Source organism: Tinamus guttatus, unplaced genomic scaffold, assembly GCF_059628265.1.
Source record: "Tinamus guttatus ecotype Peru unplaced genomic scaffold, ASM5962826v1 Tinamus_guttatus_pri_ptg000308l, whole genome shotgun sequence".
NCBI lineage: Eukaryota > Metazoa > Chordata > Aves > Tinamiformes > Tinamidae > Tinamus > Tinamus guttatus.
The window spans coordinates 5,084,641-5,104,776 of NW_028288842.1; the positions used below are offsets into that span (position 1 = coordinate 5,084,641).

Sequence of the window (20,136 nt, forward strand, 5' to 3'; positions counted from 1 at the left end):
TCTTGTCTTATCACCACTTAATTACCGCTCTTTACCCGTTAGCATTAATAATCTAATGTTCTAGCAACAACCGCAATGCGAGCCCCATGTGAAGAGGGAAATAAATGCATTCCATTTTTTTTTTTTTTTTTGCCATTTGTCATTTTTAACTAAGGGAAAGCTCCACTGGAATCACTAACTTGGCTAAATGATCCTGCCCCTCATGACTAATTTCGTATCAGTCAGGAGCTGTTTTACCAGAACTTCGCTATTCAGAAGAGTTACTTTTGTGCAGTTATGTTTGTTTTTGACTTTCTGACATATCTCTCAGGATGTGTTTACTAAGAAATTTTCTGTAACTGCAGTATAATTATGCCAATGCATTTCATCGTGCATATTCAGTCTAAAGTGACAATTTTAAAAATTTTCTTTAATTATTCAAGAAGTCACATACTTGGTCAGCTTTCTCTTCTTTAACCCGTTTTTACTCCTGTAAAAAAAAAATCACTTGTTAAGTTGTATGCTCTTAGTTTAAAGTTGATACCGATTTAAAAATACATGATTTATGGTCACCATATTACTCAGGATAAGGTTGGTGATAGTACCTTGGACATTTTTAAGCTAATAGTGATTAATTCTGTTATTTTCCATGTGTTATTTTCATTGATGTTAATGGGATCAATGTTCCATTTGCTGGCTCTATGAACACCTGCTTGTAAAAGGGAAAACCCATATGCCTAAGCACTGGCTCCTCTGCAGATTCTGACCCCAAAACACCATTGGCTGCATGTGAGCCTGGGTTCTGCTCCAGGAGTCTGCAGGGCTGCAGCCAGCCCTTCTCCATCTGCTGCAGGCTGGAAAAGTAGATACCAGTGCTGGAGCATTACTGGGAATGTGTGTGTGTCTGTTGGGTAAACATTTCCAAAGTCAAGTAAGAGTAGTGGAAAAAACAAAAGGCCCAGTCAGCATTCATCACTCACTGTATGGCCTGCTTAGGGGATGACCGATGAAAACAATGATGTTGAATATCCCACTAGTCTCACCAGGACTAAGGCTTAAACCTTAGAAAATGTTATTGACTTCTAATAGAGAAAATTATGCCAATCATGTAATGCACTGTCTTCACCTGATTTATAAGTGATATAATTCACTACAGACAGCTGTGAGCAAGATTATGAATGAATTAAGCAATATTAACCGTAAGAAATGGACGAAAGAACAGCGTTACACTAACTACCTTCATGTACTTTGTTGGAGGGGGAGCCAATGAAGAAGAATGTGTGTATTCACTTAGTCATTGTCACAAAACCATTAACTGATTACTCAGATTAAATTAAATGCACAAAGGGAGCACCCTGGAATACTTTGCTTATAGGTTTGAAAATACTGATCCTTCCCTTTTCACAAGATGACAGTACCAATGACAAGTGCACAAACAGACAGTGATGCAGCAATGACAGAGCACCAAAAGATTCTTGCTTCCCCGGAAGGAATCTTAGTTATGTCATATTTCCTTTTTTATGAGTATTAAATAATGTCTGTTCATTAATCACACTATACTGATGATATTTTTAATTTCATGACAATAGTTGATTGAGTTCTTTGGGCTAGAGCTCCAGTTTGCAAATTAAAGGCTTTTAACTTCAGAGCAGTGAAAAGAGAGAGTAAAGAAATAAATATTTAAAAATGGAGAACTTTTTTAACCTTTTAAGCTTAGAAGAGAAACTATTCATTCATTTCCAAAATCAAAATTTCCAAAATTCAGTTCAGTTATCACAAAAGTTCAGTCATCATAGCAGCCGCAACATTACCAGAGCAACTTGGGGTAATTTTGTTATCTGGTAAAAGTACCTTCCAGTTTAGACCCAGATATTTGCTTGCAGACTGAACAAGAGCTACGGCAATATCAACTTTACATTAAAGTGGAGATTTATTTTGCAAAGCATTATAGCATTATACATGTCTTCAGCCTATGATGTTATCTATATAGATACAGTCACTCATTCATGTGTGCTATATCCTGGTAATATTTATTCTACATCTATGGTTTTTCCAAAGAAATCTTAAAATTAATTCATCTATCTAGATTATTCAATGTAATTCTCTTTCATCCCTGTGACCATGGTAAATCTTTTAATACTGTGCACACTGGAATTCATTTCAAAAGAAAAAATAAGTGCTGTTTATCATGGGAATGTTTCTAAGAACTCTTCTCCAAGGAACACTTCAAGAGGCAATAAAACAAATGACTGACATCCATTTCTCAGAAACAATTTCTTGCGCTTTCAGAATCTCGAGAGGCCTTTATTTCTTAGTATTGCAAGCATTTCCTGAATGTTCATAAATATTTTAAACCAACTTGTGCACAAAAGATACTAGCTGGTATTTCACATTTTCTTCTATTTATCCTACAGATTAAAATACAAAGAGAAGGATTCAACTCGTGTCAGTCAACTTCTTGAAACTTGCCTAGACTACACTAGGTAGCTTGATTTGGAGGCAGCCTCCAAAGGCAGATGCATAACTCCAAAGGCGAGTTCATGCACATTCAAGAGAAAAAGATAGAGATGACTCTTCCTGCAGCAGTACCATTGAAAATGACCATCTTGGAATTCTTGATGGTCAGAGTTACGTGGGATGAGTTTGATCTGCACAATAAACTTTCTGCCTAAACCTCCGTCACTGTGCGACATGGGTAGCTAGTTATGTTGCGTGTATTTCAGGCAAGTTAAAAGACACTATAATATTAGCTTGGTGGGATTTGCAAAACTTGTTTCTACTCTTAATTTGTGTTTGTGCAGAGAACATGCTTTAACTTTCAGGGGATAAGAAATGTACCTTTTTTTTTTTTTTTTTTTAATCACTCATGCCTGGGCCCACTGCAAATTTAAAGGGTCCTTCTACAGATTCAACATGACCCAAGAAAACCAGTCTCAAAAATCCCTACACAGAAGATTTCTATGACTACTTACCAGGGCATCATAGCTATATGATACCAGGAAAAGGGTATGGTCAAAAGTAAATCTTTTGCAAACACGTTTTTGTACACCACCAGTTTTGTACACTGTTGGACTTCAGATCATTAGGAAAAAAAGTTTATTTTACACAAATTAAGCATTTTGGGGTTATGGTTGATTATAACTGTAATTGTAAAAGGCTTGTGAAATAGTTCTGGTTCTAAATAGACCCTGGGACTTCTCCAGCTATGTATTTTCAAATGACCGATTGGTCATTTACTAAGCCTTTATAGACTATTTATAGATGAAACTCTTAAACACACACACACACGCACATGCATACATACATACTGACCCAATTTTTGCACTTGGAAAATGCTAGTCTATATGGATTCTCAGGAAATTGATGTTTCCCAAAGCAAAACTCTTTTGATACCAGGAGACTAACTGCACCATTAAAGACATCACACACAAAACAGGTGGGGCAATATTAAGCAATTTTAGCATGAAAAAAGCAGCAGCACCAAGCAATGAACAGGTGAATAACTGTGGCAGAAAAAAACAAGGTTTGCAATGAAGTTGCAAAATTTGCAAAGAGAGAGCAATGAAACGAATATGATGACCATTCTAAAATTAGCTTTTTAATACCAAAATGGGTTGGAGCTAAACGGAGACACAATAGATGAAACAGGGTAGCAAATACTTTGACACCCACATCCTCTCCAAGCTATATTCTAGAACAAGAAAATTAGAACTTAAAGAGCTTTGACCCATTTGAAAAGAAAGGCACAACACATCTTTCATGGAATAGAAATTAACATTGCTTAGACATTGCATATGGAAAAAAAAAAAAAACAAGTATATAACTTACCAAGGATTAATATAAAATGCCAAAAGATAATCAGTCCAAAGGCATGAGGGTAGCAGAGTTAGGAAAGCAAATACACTTCTACGCCTGTGAGCATTAATAAATAACATACATAAAGATGAAAAATTGAGCAGAGTTAGTAAGACAAACAGAAGTTAGGAGATCAGCAAATTCTACTTCAAAACAATCTAAACGCCTATTGGCTTCCTTATACTGTCCTTATACCAGCCACAGAATCTTTGTTCCTCAAGCTGAGACCCTGTGCAGCATTTTCAGCTGTCCACAATAAAATTCTGAATGACCGGGGTTGTGTAGTATTTATTCAGACCTACTATTTTTAAAGCAATATTTAACATAGATTTTCAGAGCCTGAAATGTATTGAAAATGTTATGCACAGGCCTGTGTGCACTGTGTACAGTGGTGCAAAACCTGTTTTGCTGATGTTTTGAGCTATTTCAGGACAGATATATTTTATTTTCATCACATATAACTATCATAATCATCTACCACGCTTGCTTCTGTGGATGTCAGCAGGAATATCTATATATCAGAGTTAAATTAGTATCATGCTGATTTCTGAAAAAGGCCATAGAGTTTTTGCAGAGAGTTCTTTAAGTGCTTTAAATTCTTTCCTAGATTTTCACCAGAAGAGTATTTGAACTTCTTTCCTTGTTTTCTATGAATTCACAACAGATTTTACTGTTGCTAAGTAAAACTTATTATTTGAGTAAAAACAAAACAAACAAACAAAAAAGTTGTAAAATTCTGTATCCGCAAACTGGTTACCGGATTTGGCTGCACTTTAATCAAGGAAACACACAGAGGCCTGTTCTACAGTTTTGGCTGTGTGGGCTACAAAGACTTCACAAACACAGAATATCATGAAACTTAAAACTACTCCAGTAATAGGATTTTTGACTAAAAACAGACCCTGATAAATAATATAAATACTGACATTTCCCCAAGGATCAGCAGATATGCCGGTGTCACTCTTATTACGTCCCTGGAATGGCCCCAAGCAAAGTAGGTTTGTTCATCAATCTTTCTGCCTGTCTTTGGGGCCACAATTCCCTCTCCGCTCTCTGGATGGACAGAGCATCTGTCTTTGGGGTAAGCCTGGGTTTTTCCCTCAGAAGGCAATGGAAGTACAGAAAAGGGGTTGGTTTCACTAATTCAGAGAAGTCAGGATCACAAATCTAGACACATGGGTTTCAGCTACTGAAATTTATGGATATATTCCACAGGAGTATTTTTTTTCAAATATAGTTTTATATTTTTTTTATATATTTATATATGCATGTACATACATATACATACACTAAATTAAGCAAAAAGAACCTTTGCTTATACATCCAAACCCATTCATTAATTCCCCTTCTCATAAAAAAAAGCCTTTTCTGGTTTTAATAACATCTGTTACTAGTTTAATCATTTGATTCAAGCTTGGATCTTTAATTAACAAGAGCGTTTGATCTTCTGCCTTCATTGCTATTAACATAGTCCAAGTAGGAGAAGCTGAAAAAGAGATTAGTTTCTAATGCATACAGCTGGCTGCTATTAAAACTAGACCAAGCAAGTGAAGCTTGTTTAATATCCAGTTAATTAGCAGCACTGTGAGGTATTGACAGGATTTGTGGGGCTTATTAGTTCAGTTTGCATGCTTATTAGCAAAAGGCTTGTTTTGGTGCAGTATCAATGCACTTAATCCTGTCCTTGTTGGCAGGCTGCATCCCACGAGGTCATGGAAGTAGTTCCAAGTGCATCAACTCCTTGGCTGTCAACATAGTTGACCATGGCTGGGAAAGCAAGGCTCTTATTTCCTTCTTCCTACACACTGGAGCAGTGTTTCAGATGGCCACAGTATGTTTTTACATATCTGTGTTTACACTTGCCTTGAAACGTTGGTCTTTTTGTATAGACTGCTAACAGCTGCCTTACAGAAGATGAAACATCAGGTCAGTCATTAGCCCCCATTCATTTAACAAGAACATGAATGAGAATGACCACACTGGCCACCAGTCAAGGAATGCTTAAGGGCCTTTTCCTTCTATAGTACCTAATCCTACCACCCTTCTTTTTCAAATATTTCCTTTAAACTGATGGTGTTAGTGATGGCTTGAAGTCCATAGCTAGTGCCTACAACTCTTGTAGGTGGTTTTCCAGACTAGCAAAAACATGTTGCTCTTCCAGTCATTTCAGTAGCACTATTACAAAGTTACAGCAAATGTTTGAGTTTCCATACAAGCCAAAATGAGCTAATGGCACAGCGTGAAGACAGTTGCTAACTGGTCATCTATAGGCAAGCTTACTCTTAGATGTAAATAAATCTCCTTGGATGCTAATGAATTTACAGATCAAGTTTCTATCCTTGTGTTATTTTAGGAAATATGTGTCTAATAAAAAGGAAATGAGGTCCTCCAAAACCAAACTTGGTTGACATATGTTATAAGTCATTCCCTTCTATAAATGGCAGGTGACAGAATATATAATCTTGAGTCATCATTCAAAGAAATAAAGTACTAAAATAACAAGTCATGTAGCTTTATCCTAAAACAGTGACAGTGTGACATAAAATTAAGCACTTAAAATTTAAAGGTTATACTTGCTAAAAAGTATAGATGGGGAAAAAAATAAAAACTTTGTTTCAAAACACTCACCAGTTGTAGGGAAGCTTTCCATCTCTCTCTAATGATGCAAAATTGACAAAGGTTCCAGCCCCGCACTCCCTGTTTCAGGAAGACCATGGGGGCAAAAGTTATCATTTTTGGATTCACAGTACTTGCAGTGATGTTGATTTGAAGAGAGATCTCCTAGAGACCTTTCTCAGAACTGCCGAGCACTCACTTTTGTGACTAGGTCTACAAAGTAATGTGCAATAAATGTAACCGAAATAAGTAATTTCATCCTTAGCATAGCCCTCCAAAACCAGTAAGAACCCACTGAGATCGAATTTCCTTATCATCTATAAAAAGAAGGAAACAAGAAAAAAGTGCTACTCAAGACTTAAATAGTTCTCACTTTCTATCCAGATTGAGATTTTTATAGCATTAGTTGCCTGTTTCAGTATATATACTTTTCTATACTAAATATTAACGTTCCAGTTTTTTAAGGAAAAGAAAATTGTCTCCATTCTACAACAGGAGCATGGTAATCTGAATACAAAATAGAATTGTGTAAAAGCTGAATTTCCTGAGTCTCATTCCAGTTAGTTTATGAGAAGTCCATTATTTTCAGCTATATATGATAAACTGACTTGACTGTTTTTGCTTCATTGATTAAATAAACAACTCTTTGCAGCTTCTCAGTGAATTTATTTTTTTAGTTTCCTCCTGAGGTCTTTATCTTCTGTAGCAGAAGCAGTGAGGAAGCGAGAAAGAAAAAGCTTTGGGCTGCATGAACAGTCAGTCATTAGATAGGAAAGAGAACTGATTTACTTGTTTTTTTTTCCCAGAACCAGTTATGTATTAAAGGAGAAAACAACACAACATTTGGTGCAATAGATGGCCTGAAAAAATCTGTGATGTGGTAATCTGTTGCATAGAATATACAGCCAAGACACAACACATAAAACACACTGTATGCTAGGTAGCCAAGTAGAAGACTCTGAATATAAACTTTTGAAATGCAATCATTTGTTTTTCCAGTAGGGAAAGTTAAAATATACTCATAGTTTATAAAAGGATGAAGACTTCAATACACTTTACTCAGTAGGTGAAGCACATATGGAGAGTTTGGAGGATATGTAAGGCTCAGGGCCTTCCACAGCCTCTGAAATACAGACCTGATGAACTAGTGATTTTATTTGGTGATAGGAAAAATCTGCTCCAAGCACATATGACAGATTTGATAAAGCATCTTGATATCTTTCTCATGTCCAGCTGCTTAAAATCCCAATTGTCTTCTAGGTTCATGATCTGAGGTTCCCTTTATAATAAGTGAGTGCACTTATTATTGACCCATCCATCAAAATTCAAAATGAGACAAAGTTCACTTTTACAACGCAAGCCAATAATTAAAGTAGATATAGGGACTCCCAAATGGTAGCAAGACAGCTTTTTAAGGTATCCTGTTCACAAACATCCTGAGCATCACCCATGTAATCACACATCTTCAACTGCAACCATCATTATGACCCGATTATTGTTGGCTGAACATTTTGAAATGAGCATAAATTTGGACTTACCTGGCCATTTGCAGATGCTTTCTCCTCAGTACAACGAGAGTCACCAGAAGCAGTCCAATCAGAAGGATACTTAGGATGGCTAACACAGAGATTACCACTACGTTGGGATTCATCTCAGTGACTGTACATACAAACAATGACTCTTGGTTATTCCGTTCATAAGAGGCGACAGGTATTTCTTTTTTCTGAATATTCATACCGTTATTTTTTGAACTATTCTCACTCACTCTGGTGTTACAGACAGAAAAACCTACTCTAGAGATAAAGGAGTTTTTTATCAGTTACTGCCCTTACAAAATTTTACTGGGGAAATGACTTCACTATGACATTTTCTTAAGCTTTGACATTTTCTAATCTTTTTCCATTGAGATGACATTTGTAAAACAAGGAATAGGGAGAATTAAATATAAAAATCAGATGTTCATTGCCATCTATGTCTCCCAAAACGCATTTAAACACCAGTCAAATTGTTCCTCAGCAATAATCTATGTCTTCTCTAACCCAAAAGCAAAATAAAGCGTCTGTTGATATAAGGGCTGAAAATGATTAAATGGCATTGGTAAATAAATTTTAACAAATATTCTCTTTTAAATAAGAAATGAAATCAGTTCTAAATAATGAAACTGTGATTTATTTTTGTTTCAACTTATCATACTTATTAACTGTACTATCCTGAGACCGGATACCTTTTTTTCTGCTCATTTAACAAGAAGAAACCCTCCCTACTTAACTTGATTGGAATAACTTTATATCCACGGTAGTTTAGAGAAGCATTTTTCAAACTAAAAATCATGGAGAATTTTTCTCCTTAACAGCTTCTAAATGAGACTTTCTGTTTATTTTAGTTGGCCTTGGCTGGGGAGAAATTTTCTCTGCAAATGTCATCAGGCAGTACCCTGATGTTCATCTTGGAAACCACAAATTAGCAATCTGACAGAGCAAAATCTAACAGAGCACTGAACCACTAGATTATGCTTTTCCAAGTCAACACTTTCAACAGGGACTTTTCTAAAACTCTTTTCAAGTTACTTCCCCATCTCATCCACAGACGGTAGCCCTACAGTGACACAAAAACCTCTGCTGCCAGTGTAAGTGAGAGCAATTTTAGAAATCAGGGAGACACAGATGTTGTGATTGGAGAGAGAAGAAGGAAATAGGGAAGTGCTGCTTACCCATAGTGGAGACAGCAATGAAAGTGGGGACACTGGGACTGTTGTGGCTGAAGGTGGTCACGCTGCAGTTGTAGGAAGTGGCAGGGGTTAGGCTGGAGATTGTCACTACGTGTGATGAGACAGTGATAGGTTCCTACAGACAAGGGAAAAATACACTGGAGTTGGTCTCCCATAAATGTAGCACAAATCAGTGCTTCTCTCTCCACCCAAGCATTTTTCCAGACAAAGTTAAATATTGTGAAAGAAGCAAAGTCTTGGAAACCTACAGAAGGTACCCTCCACCCTGAAAAGAGACAGGTAGTGAGGCAGGTACAAAGAAATTTTATAAATACTCGTATGGGAAAAGCATACAATAAAAAAAAAAGAATGCACTGACTTAAGGGCATAAGTCCGTAAGGTCTGCCAAAGCTTTTCTGTACTTGACAGCAGAATCAAAGTAGAATGGCAGGTGTGAGAGCAGGGACACTGAGCTAATGGTTCAGAAGGGGATCAAGGACGGGCTTTACGAACTAACTCAATGCAGCTCTGGAGTCTGAGATCCTGTAGTAAGCTCAGAGTGTAGATTTTTGCAATGGCTTGTTTTCAGTCATGAGTAACTTCTAGACTTACAAGGTTTCCTGTTGCAGTGCAATTCCAAGGTCAGCTACACTGACAAAAATCACATGTATTTGACTACAATGGAAGAGAATTTGATTCCCTCAGTTGGTTGGACTTTTTCCAAGTTCTCCTCTGGGGAATTTAAATTATTCATCTGAAACCCAGGACATTTAATCCTGAAAAGCTGTTGCTGTTTTTGATTTTGCTGACTTAAAAATGGAGGAAAGGGATGAAAATGTTCATTTAACTAGCATTGAAAATCTTGTAAAAGAATTTTCACCAGTCTACTGAGAAAGCATCCCTAATGGTTCGAAACGGATTACCGAGCCTTTCCCCTTTCTTCATGAAGACAGAAGAGAGTGTGACGAATGTAGTGAGAAGTAAGCTGGTAATTTGTGTGCATTGCCCAATGCTAGATGTTTACTTCAGCAAATGGGAAACCCCATGAAGTTCCTGCTAAAATGGAGCAGTCTTTTGCTGATGTTCTTAAAACTTATCTGCCCCATACTGCAGCTGCAAATCCTGTGTACCCTCCTTGCTTAATTGCATTATTATTTTGAGTCTCTTCTAAGTGGATAATAACTTTGTGATCTTTGAGAAAAAAATAGGAATCCATATGCAGAATCTGAACTATTTACAAGATTAAATGATTTTTTCTCTGGTCAGTGCCTTTCTCAATTTCAAAAAAATATTAAATATTTCACAGAGTAGTCTTACACAGGGTTAAAGACTATATATGTTTCCTCTGGAACGAGCTCAGTGGGTTATTTTCTACTTTCTTCCTGAAATGATTTCTCATTATGTATGAGTAACCCTCTAAGAGAATGATGTTTCATGGCATGTAATCATGTAATCACTAGACCATCAGCTAAACCTCAAAATAAGCCTCAGATGTTGCACAGCATTGAGTCTCAAGGACTCAAAATTACTATAGCTCCTATGTTTTGTATAGATAGCATTATCAGTCTGAACACTCAGATATTCATGTGGCCTCAGAGCACAGGTACTTAAGTGCACATAATAAAAAAGAAGGCTCATTAGAAACCTCTTTAGGTGAGTGTGGAAGGAAAAACCCTAACAGGCACCAAATGTCTGATGAGCAGCCATATTTGCAACATCGAGGTACTCCTTGAATAACAGTAAGGATTCTACCTAATTAACTGTTAACGACCCTCAAAGAACAAATGAAAACCAAGCCAGATAATTAGATTCTGCCTAAAATATCTCAGCTCCATGATGCTAAATTACCTCTATTTTTCCCATTCCTTGTTAAGCTAGCTGGCCACTTTTCTCTTCCTGCTCATTGATATGCCTAAGTTTTGTGCCCTTTTATGTTTTGCAGAGTATATTACAGTCATTAATTGACACTGTTGAATGTGGTAGATGCGCATAGCTTTGGTCCAAGTGGTTACAATCTCTTACTTGGGTTTGCTTGTTTTCTTTCTTTCTTTCTTTCTTTTTTTTTTTTAAAGTCTGAAAGACAGAAGCCAATCTGAATATTTTAAAGGAACTCAATATTTCAGCATTTCAGATAATTTAGTAGTTTAGGTCTTATAGGTTTAATTCTTAACTGCATGGTTAACTTTTATTTATTTACCAAACATGTGTACTGACCTTCTGATGTAATTGGGCTTTATACTTATACTAAATGCTTGACAATAGAGAACAAAAGAGAAAGTTGCAACGTCCAAGTCTGTGTTTTAGAAATGAAGAACAGAAGCCAGAGAAGAGGCATCTACATACCTGGACTTTTGTTTCTTGACCAGATCCAGCCTGCAGGCAGTAGACTTCAAAGAAATCAGCCACTCCTTCTTCCACCCATAGCAGAGTTATTGAAGTCTGAGTCTTGTTGACAGCAAACAGTGATTTTGGAGGGGCTGGTTCTGGTGAAGAGAAAATCTCATTTTAATAAGTTTATCCCTAAGTCTCTGGACAACCAAGAAGGGGAAGCATCAAACAGAAATGAAGGTAGTGCATGATGCCTTTCTTCTGCTTCAGATAAAGTCTACCAATATAAAACTTTGGCTTGCATGTTGCTAAGTTATCAATGTAAAACAGGAAGATGATGAAGTATCTTGTTTTTTTTTCTTCTCTATTTAAACTGTTCTCTATTTGGACAGTTGGATAATTACTTCACTTCTCTTTTCAGTAGAGTCTTTGCTTAGGGAGGATCAGCATATTCTATTAATAGAGAGACATTTGCAGAAACTCTTGCAGGAGAAGAGGACAGTCCACCTGTTAGCAATGCATTCGGGATAAGAAACTTCTGCTTTGCAAACCTGCCACAGAAGTGAATCCACAAGCAGCTTCTGACAAGTGAATACTTTCTAGGTTCATTTAATTTTATCGGAGAAAATATTCAGTCAGTCAGCAGTTTAAAAAAATCTTCCAGCCTGGTATTTTGCAGGTTATCATTTTATGGCTATTGGATCTGCACTCATTTTAGGTAATAGTCTATGGGGATCTCATCCTCACTGAATCCTAAGGAGATGAATCTTTTCACAGGAAGGTTATTGCTGTCACCTGGGCAAGAGACTGAAAACAGCAGACTCCTGGACTGTATGGGAGTATGGCGTGAACACTGTCTGTTGAAAGTGAGTGCTCAGCAATACACTGACTCTTCAGCACCTCCAAGCATTCATTTTTCCATTCTGAAAGTACTGTTTCACATATCTTACAGCTCTGTGCAGAGTGGTCAAGGGAGAGGAATAAAGCAACTGAACAATAAAGGCTAATTTTAAATGCATGGGTAAGGAAAGAGGAAAATAAAATGACCAAAGGGGAAAATTCTGCTTCAGAACCTAAATTCTGAAAAAGTGAAGCAGGAATCTGCTAGTCCAGCCCATCTCACATTTGTTAACGTGGGCTTTTAATGATCAAACAGCGCCGACTCCAATCAATTCCATCCAGCTCTGTATCTGGCACTGGGAAAGGCTTGGGAGAGCGTGATTCTGGCATCCTTCCTAGGAATGATGGTGAGAGATACCATCAGGTGAGATGCTCACTCTTCATTTCCACTGAGGACTTTGAGCCATGAAACAGGGATCTGCATCTGCAGTGCAAAAGCCCCCACAGCACACAGGAAAGGATCAGGTCTTTCCTTGCAGGCCCTGCAAGGGCCTCCCTTATAGCAATGGCCTTGACAACTGTCACGGAGAGGCAACATCTGACCTCTAGTGGAGCTCACTTATGACTGCAGTATCTCCTCGAATTAAGAGTGTCTTGAATACAGAAAGTTTAGGGGAAACAGGAAAGCAAGATCTAAGGAGCACAGAAAGAGAACAACTTTGGCATTATTTTTTTTTTTCATGATATTAAGAAATGCTTTTTCGCATTTAAAGCTTGCTCCTTATTTTGATCGTGATGGCTTCACACAAGGGTGTACTCAGTCCCTCAATCTCCATCTCAAGCTGTTCTCTAGAGTGTACACATTTAGTAACCTATTGATATTTAACAAAATCTGTCATTCTCAAACAATGAGGCATTAGAAAAATCCTCAGACAAGGTGAGAAGTAGCAGACCGCTGAACTTTCCTGACCAGCACAGTTAGTCATCTGTCTTCACTACCAAGATGAGCACAGAATTTCGCCTCACTCTCTATGCGTGTTAAATGTTTTGCTGTCTGGAAGTTTCATACAGCACAATTTTGCTCTTTGTTTTTTTTCCTTTTTTTCTTCATTCACAAATAATTTCTTGAGATACTGACAGAAGAGGTTGGATGTGGTATGTGCAAGATTTGCCATAAAAAATCTGGCATAAATGCAAAAATGAGTTGCTCAAGAGGTTATAGATATTTTGGAGAAGCATCTGATTTTCAGACAATCGGACCAGTGTTTTAGGGCTCGAGGCTGCCAAGATTATATTGGCAACAGTGAGCAAGTTAAAGAGAGCAGGGAAGTGACTGAAGCACAGTCACATAGCTTCTACTTTGACACATGAACTACAGGATACATTTTGTCCCCAAATTATATGGGAAGACTTCTCTCTTCCTTAATTCTTTCAGTATATCCCCTTGCAGATTCAGAAACACATTCTATTCCCTACTCAAGATAAAAAATGTTCTCAATTAAAATATGAGTTTTATATTTGGGCATCGTTCCAAGCAAATCCTCCTTTCGCTTGCAGCAAATGGCTTGGTTTGTCTGCAAGTGGAAATTTGCCAGGATGAAGCAAACATCATGGAGGAAAGAACATTTGGCAGAGGCCCTTAAGTGACTGCCAAGTGCTGAGTCGTCTATCACTTAGAATCTGTTCCCACTACTTCTAATTACAACTCTCATTGCTCCTCTGAAACACAGAAAAGGAAATCTCTGGTAAAATATCTTTACTTTTTGTCTATTCAGAATGAAAACAGCATAAAGGAAATAAAAGAAAAAAAAAACAGAGTCTAGAAGTAATTTTTCAAAACTGAATTCACTGATTTTTTTTTCTGTCAATAAAAGAACAAGAGCGAAATAATCATAACAATTAAATAAGAGTCTGCCTGCACTCACCGCTTGCTGTTTTCCCTGTCCATAAGCAAAAATTTGAATTAGGCTGCACAATGTGCAGCCTGAATAAAACATGACACTCATGGACCTGCCTGAAAGATAAACCTAGCTGATGTTTCCAAATTCTTCCCCTAAAACTTTTTCATAATGGTGTTTGGGGGATATATTTACACACACACATACACCTACTCAATCCTGGGAACAAACACACACTTAACTATATGCACACATACAGGCAAGCAGTGCAGTCACAAGAATCTGAAGTTCTTTAATTACTTTCCACCAAAGGAAAGGACAGAAATCTGAAGATTGTAGAAAAAATCATATTTTTTTCTGCCCTGTGCAAGTCCTGTCCACTGCTTGCCTCAACCCAGGTCAAGAGATTTGAGTAAAACTATGTAGAAAGAAGAATAGATAATTGCTTCAAGACCTCTAATTCAATTAGAAATTGCAGAGTTTACTCCTCTCACTGTCTTCAGGAAAGGTTTATTATGTGGGGAGAGAACATAGTCTAGTTTGAAATTACTATTTCTTCCTTATCAGTCTTCACAGCATAGTTAATGATTATAAAAGTGGTTAAGCACTTCATAATTTCAACATCCTGGGTACCTACAGCTCAAAGTTTCTACATAAGATAATGTAAAAATAATCTAAAAAATGTGGAGTACAGTGGTATACTGTGCGGTCTTTGTTAGAGGTAAAGGGAGAGAATGGGGAGAAAGACATATCTAAAAGCCCTTCTCAGCTAAAGAACCAAAATCTTCAGTCTTTTTTGCTTCTTTAAATATAATATACATATTTCCATAGGAATGATGTTGGGTTCCAGAGCCATGAATTCAGCTGCTTTTTATAAAGAATACTGACACTGATTTTTACTGAAGGATACATTTTCAGTGATGAAGGACCATGCAGTTGTCCAGAGGGAGAGAAAAGGAAAGAAGAAATCAGACCAGGAGACAGAGCTGAGACCCAGAGACAGGCTTGTCAAACCCAAGAATGGTTCTGGTTTGTGTTGAAAAGTTCAGGTGCAAAGTCTGAATCCCAGTTTGTGAAAACTGCTTAGGAAAATAATTATGGAGCAGGATTGTTCTCTCAGGGATTAAGAGACTTCCACTCCCCTGTTTCTAATTATGGGCAGATTCTGCTACTCTTGGTAGTTTCACATATGTGAATGAGATTATCTTCACAACAAAACAAGGTGAAAATTACAACTTTCAAAAAAAAAAATAAATAAAAATAATTGCAGTCCCAGGTACATGACTCTGAAATGAGGGAGATGCTGAACTCGCTGACAGCACTACTTCTACCCTGAAGCCTGAAGTGAGTTTACAGTTTAACAGCTATGCAAACATGTTCTTACCCAATTTCACAAGCTGGGGCAAGGAAGTATTGCTGCCTCTTTCAGTACAAGCTGTCACTGAAAGGTTGTAAATGTCCCCCGGAGGCAAGCTCAACACTGCAGTCATCACACTGCGTGTTACCTGCAGTAATCATAGACACTAGGCATTAAATATTACCAAAGCAGATACCCTTCTTGTAAAATTAATCGCAGTCGCTTAATGTACTTCAGACAAAATTCTATGTACCACAGCAGATATTTTCTGCCTACTCATTGCTAAATGAACTGGTTCCCACTGACATCAACAGAAGGAAATTGTAATGCTCAACAGAATACCAAAATGAGAAGACAGTCATTTCAGACTGCATTTCCTCTACAACCAAGGAAAATGTAGAGACGAAAGAAAAACTCCCTCATGACATCACTGAGAATGCTCTTGCATCTGGATTTTTCAAATTCTACAAAACATCAAACTAAGTCTAACCAAACCATGGACTGGACTCTACTGCAACCTTAAAGGACTTTAAATCTAGTCAGATATCCCTAAGAAGAATATAGAAGTTAAGTACAGGCAAGCCAGTACACATACATATCCCAAGAACTTGCAAATTAGATCTGTCTGAGCAAGGCTAACATCTACCCGCAGATCTACTGGCTTGACATAGATCTCAGGGCCAACTGACAGGGACTGGATTATAAAACAAGCCATAGAAAGCACTGGCTTGAGTCATCTACAAATTTGAAACCAGATACGATCTGAAATTTGCTGAAACTCCAAAATTTGTCAAAAACTTCCTGTTATTTTGTGGTCAAATAATATCCACATTTATCTGGAAAAAAAAAAGGAAGCAGAGCTCAGATACCACAACAGACTAGTTTCAGAGCACTTTCAGAGCACAACTATAAAGTGATCATACAGCAAAACTCAAGGGAATACTTATAGTAATTTAATTTGCAAACTGTATTTTTCAGTCCTGAGAGGGAGTGGTAGGCCTGAATTAAGATTAACAAGACTATCCACATTATTTTGGTCACCTGTTTAAAGCCAAACAGAACAGCTTTTTCAGAGTATACAAGAGTATACAAAGAGCAGGAATAAGAAGTCATCATTATTTGAATGTGTTAGCTATTCTTGCAAATAATCCCACAAGAAAGGCAAAAATTAACATAATAGATCAAATAAAGACATATTAGTACACTGTTTTTTAGGAAACATTTTCTGACAGTGCCTAACCAGAGTTTAGAAGAACAGGTATACCCTTTTTAGCTTGGAAACACACGCCAGTACTTACAAATATGAGTAGCAGTAGAGAATTTAGCTATAAATAAATTGCTACAGGAGTTTCCTAAATGATATTTCCTGGTTTGTTTGTCATTAAAATAATAAGAAGATAAATATCCCTAAGGACAGTTTTGAAGTATGGGATTTTTTTTCTTTTTTGGTATCCTCAAATTTTAATCTTTTGTTTTAAAAATTAATAAGGTAAGTTTTACTGAAAATTATAGTTTTGACAAAAATCTGGTTTTCTCCTTGAAAAAATATAGTTTTTCAGAAAACATCATTTTTGGAAAGAAAGGAAAGGAGCAAAATCACAGGACTTTTTTATTTTTATTTTTTTAAATTCAATTCTTAAAAACAATTTACTTGTGCAAAAAAATCATTAAAATATTGAGTTTTCTTCCACATTTGAAGCAAAGATCCAAATATTGGAAGCTCCTGCTGTTCAGATGTCTCGTGTTTTTGATCAGTTTTGCTAATCATGTAATTAGGCTCACACGCTGCTGCAAGCTCCAGATGGGTGCACTCTTGCAGCCACTAGGAAACCTATAAAAGCTGGAGGGGCTTCACATAAATCCAAATAAAAATTGATTTGAGCTGAATTTGAATTTGAGCTTATGCTGAAAATTCAATTCTAATTTACCTTAGCGTCTAGTTGCAGAAAGAAAACCTTACCCTTGAAAAAGACCAAACCCTTTCAGCACATCAGTGACTGAAATATCAGTGATGATGTAGGAAAAAAAAATTCCATGGCCTTCGGCTTTAGGAAGCTATGCTGGAGGCATTAGGAGTTCCCGTGCTACCGTGCTCCACTGCTGCTTTAAACACTAGTTGCTCTTATGTCCAGAGGTTGCTGTTTTCCTTCAAGCTAGATGTGTATCTCAGTACCTTGCAGGATCAATAGCCAATGCATACTGGGCCAAAACACAGATTTCTCTTTATAAGCAATGTTTAAATCATGACAGGGAGAATGTGCTGGGAACGCTTCTATATGTCTGCCCCGTTCCCTGAGCAAGTGCCTGCGCTCTGCGTGAAATCCCCATCCCATCAGTTAGTGGATTTTTTTTCAACTAGAAAATATAAAACCAAACATAGTATCTAAGAATATCTGACTGATAAAGTCACAAAATGGGAAGTTATACTATCTGTAGTGAAGAAGCTCAGACAATATGTCTAGCCTAGGTTAACATTAACTAGGAACTGAAGAGACAATGTCTGTTTTCCAAGAAAATACTCTTATGTTTTACTATTTGCAATTGACAGATCTAATACAATGAGACTATTTTAAATTTTCACATAAATCACCACCACTTGTGTCAAATCACAAATACAGTCATTTTCCTCACTATTTGGACAATGTGGGTGCTCAGAAGCGCATACTTCAGCTCGTGAGCCTTCTTAAAATCTCAATCAGTTTGTCTAAACTTTGTAATACATCATTTTTCTACTGAACACAAAAGTATATGGGAAAGAGCTACCCTTTCCCCAGTAATGCTTACGCTCTTTTTGATTTTTTTCTTTCCTTCTGCAATGACCATCCAATGCAGCATCCTGGAATGAGAAAGGTCAGTACCATCTCCTCCATAGCTCCAGCTGATGTACAGAAGGTGGTTGGAATACTCGATGGAGGTGATCTCAGGTGCCACTGGTGCTAAGGGAATAAGACAAATGCATTACAGGAGGATCTAACCCAGTGTACTATTAAGCACAATTATAAACTTCTGCCAAAGGATACCACTGGAAAAAATACCATCACCAAAAATATTATAAAGGTATTAGTAAGAAAAGCATCTGCATTTATACTGGGTCTTCTGTGAAACCGATAAAAAGGACATTTTTCTTTAGAAGACATTTGGAACAGAAATATATTTTGTTTGCAGTCTTTCAGTTAAAAAAAAAGTATAAAGTTACAGGCTGACATAAACCATTTTTTGAGTCAACATTTACAAATGGAACACGAAATCAATTTAGAAGCCTCAGATATTGCTCCACTGCATTATATCCCTTAAAAAAAAAGAAAAGTGACATTCGGTGGAAAATAAATACAAATTGTCACACTGAACAATTTCAGTAGTTCATTCAGATGAAAAATACCTTCTCTTCACTGAGCGGGCATCTTCTCAGAAAGAAAAGCCTCATACCTCTGGTCTTCCAAAGAACATCTCTTTGCATGGAAACTTTTCAGCCTTGCTGCAGTAGCAGGCTGGCAAGCCCTTCGATCACCATACAAACAGAGACGAAATGAATCTCCAGAGCAACTCATTTACCTATAAATAGATACTAAAGACAAGTAAAGAGAGCTCCTGGAGGTGCCCCCTGCTCTCTTTCCTTTAATTGCAGGAACATAACTAACTAGCTTACCATGATCGTCTAACTGGAGAGGTGCAAGCCCCCAGTCCGAATTTAAATCAAGATTGAATGGAGCCCCAAAAGTGACTTTCAGCAATTGGCAAAGCTTTAACTTAAGATGACGACGTCCCTTAAGATGACATCAGTCATCAGGACAGCCTGAATAAACTGGGGAAAAGCATGAATGAACCGGCATGCTTGGCAGCTTGTTTTGGACAGCTGTATGGATTGATCCTCGTCTGCGTTAACCCAGCTGAACCATTTCTCTGAACTGCCTGAACTGTCTGGACTGCCTGGACTGCAGGCAAGGAAAGGCAGAGACAAACCTCTGCGTGCGGGACTAGCTGAGGGGGCCACCAGGTGTCACTGCTGCCTTCAGAAAGGCTCGTAGGGCTCTGATCGCAGAGCTGGACTTGGGTTAGGGAACAGAGGACGCGTACTGAACTATTCACTGAGGAAGGCAGCAAGCATGAGGCCACGGACTATTTACCTAGAGCCATTCAGAAATATCTGTAAGACTTGTCTCTCAAATTCGTCTTTAAAATGTCTTTCCAGGCTGATGAGAGGAAGCACGCCTATTTAGCCTAAAATCTTTAAATGTTTCTCTCAGTTTCTGGAGTTCCCAGCCCATTTCTAGGGCTGACTGTGTACTCATTACAATCTAATGCCATATGAATCTTACTGATTTCCTCATAGATATTGATGGCGTGCTTTGCCTGTTCACATTTGCACAGTTGTTAAATTTGGATATCTAGCAATGAACAAGCAGGATATGGGGAGACAAGACCAGACCTAGGAAGGGATTTCTGTGCCTGACTTCCCTAGGCCATTGGAAGCCCACGTGCACAGAGACACTGTATGTACTTGAATCCCTTTGCTGATTGGGTTGGAAGTGACAGCTGAAAGCACTTGTTGGAAAGAC

The 20,136-nt window shown here is 37.6% G+C and overlaps 1 protein-coding gene across 1 annotated transcript in view; it reads right to left on the bottom strand.

The window, feature by feature from the left end:
• PTPRO (protein tyrosine phosphatase receptor type O) overlaps positions 1-20,136 on the bottom strand; it is a 60,853-nt gene that overhangs the window by 13,707 nt on the left and 27,010 nt on the right. The window contains exons 10-17 of the mRNA XM_088528430.1: positions 18,365-18,516; positions 15,608-15,728; positions 11,501-11,640; positions 9,161-9,293; positions 7,989-8,109; positions 6,463-6,531; positions 3,808-3,891; positions 434-469 (exon numbers count right to left, since the gene is read on the bottom strand). Coding sequence (XP_088384556.1) covers positions 434-469; positions 3,808-3,891; positions 6,463-6,531; positions 7,989-8,109; positions 9,161-9,293; positions 11,501-11,640; positions 15,608-15,728; positions 18,365-18,516 — 856 coding nt within the window. The remainder of the gene's footprint in view (positions 1-433; positions 470-3,807; positions 3,892-6,462; positions 6,532-7,988; positions 8,110-9,160; positions 9,294-11,500; positions 11,641-15,607; positions 15,729-18,364; positions 18,517-20,136) is intronic.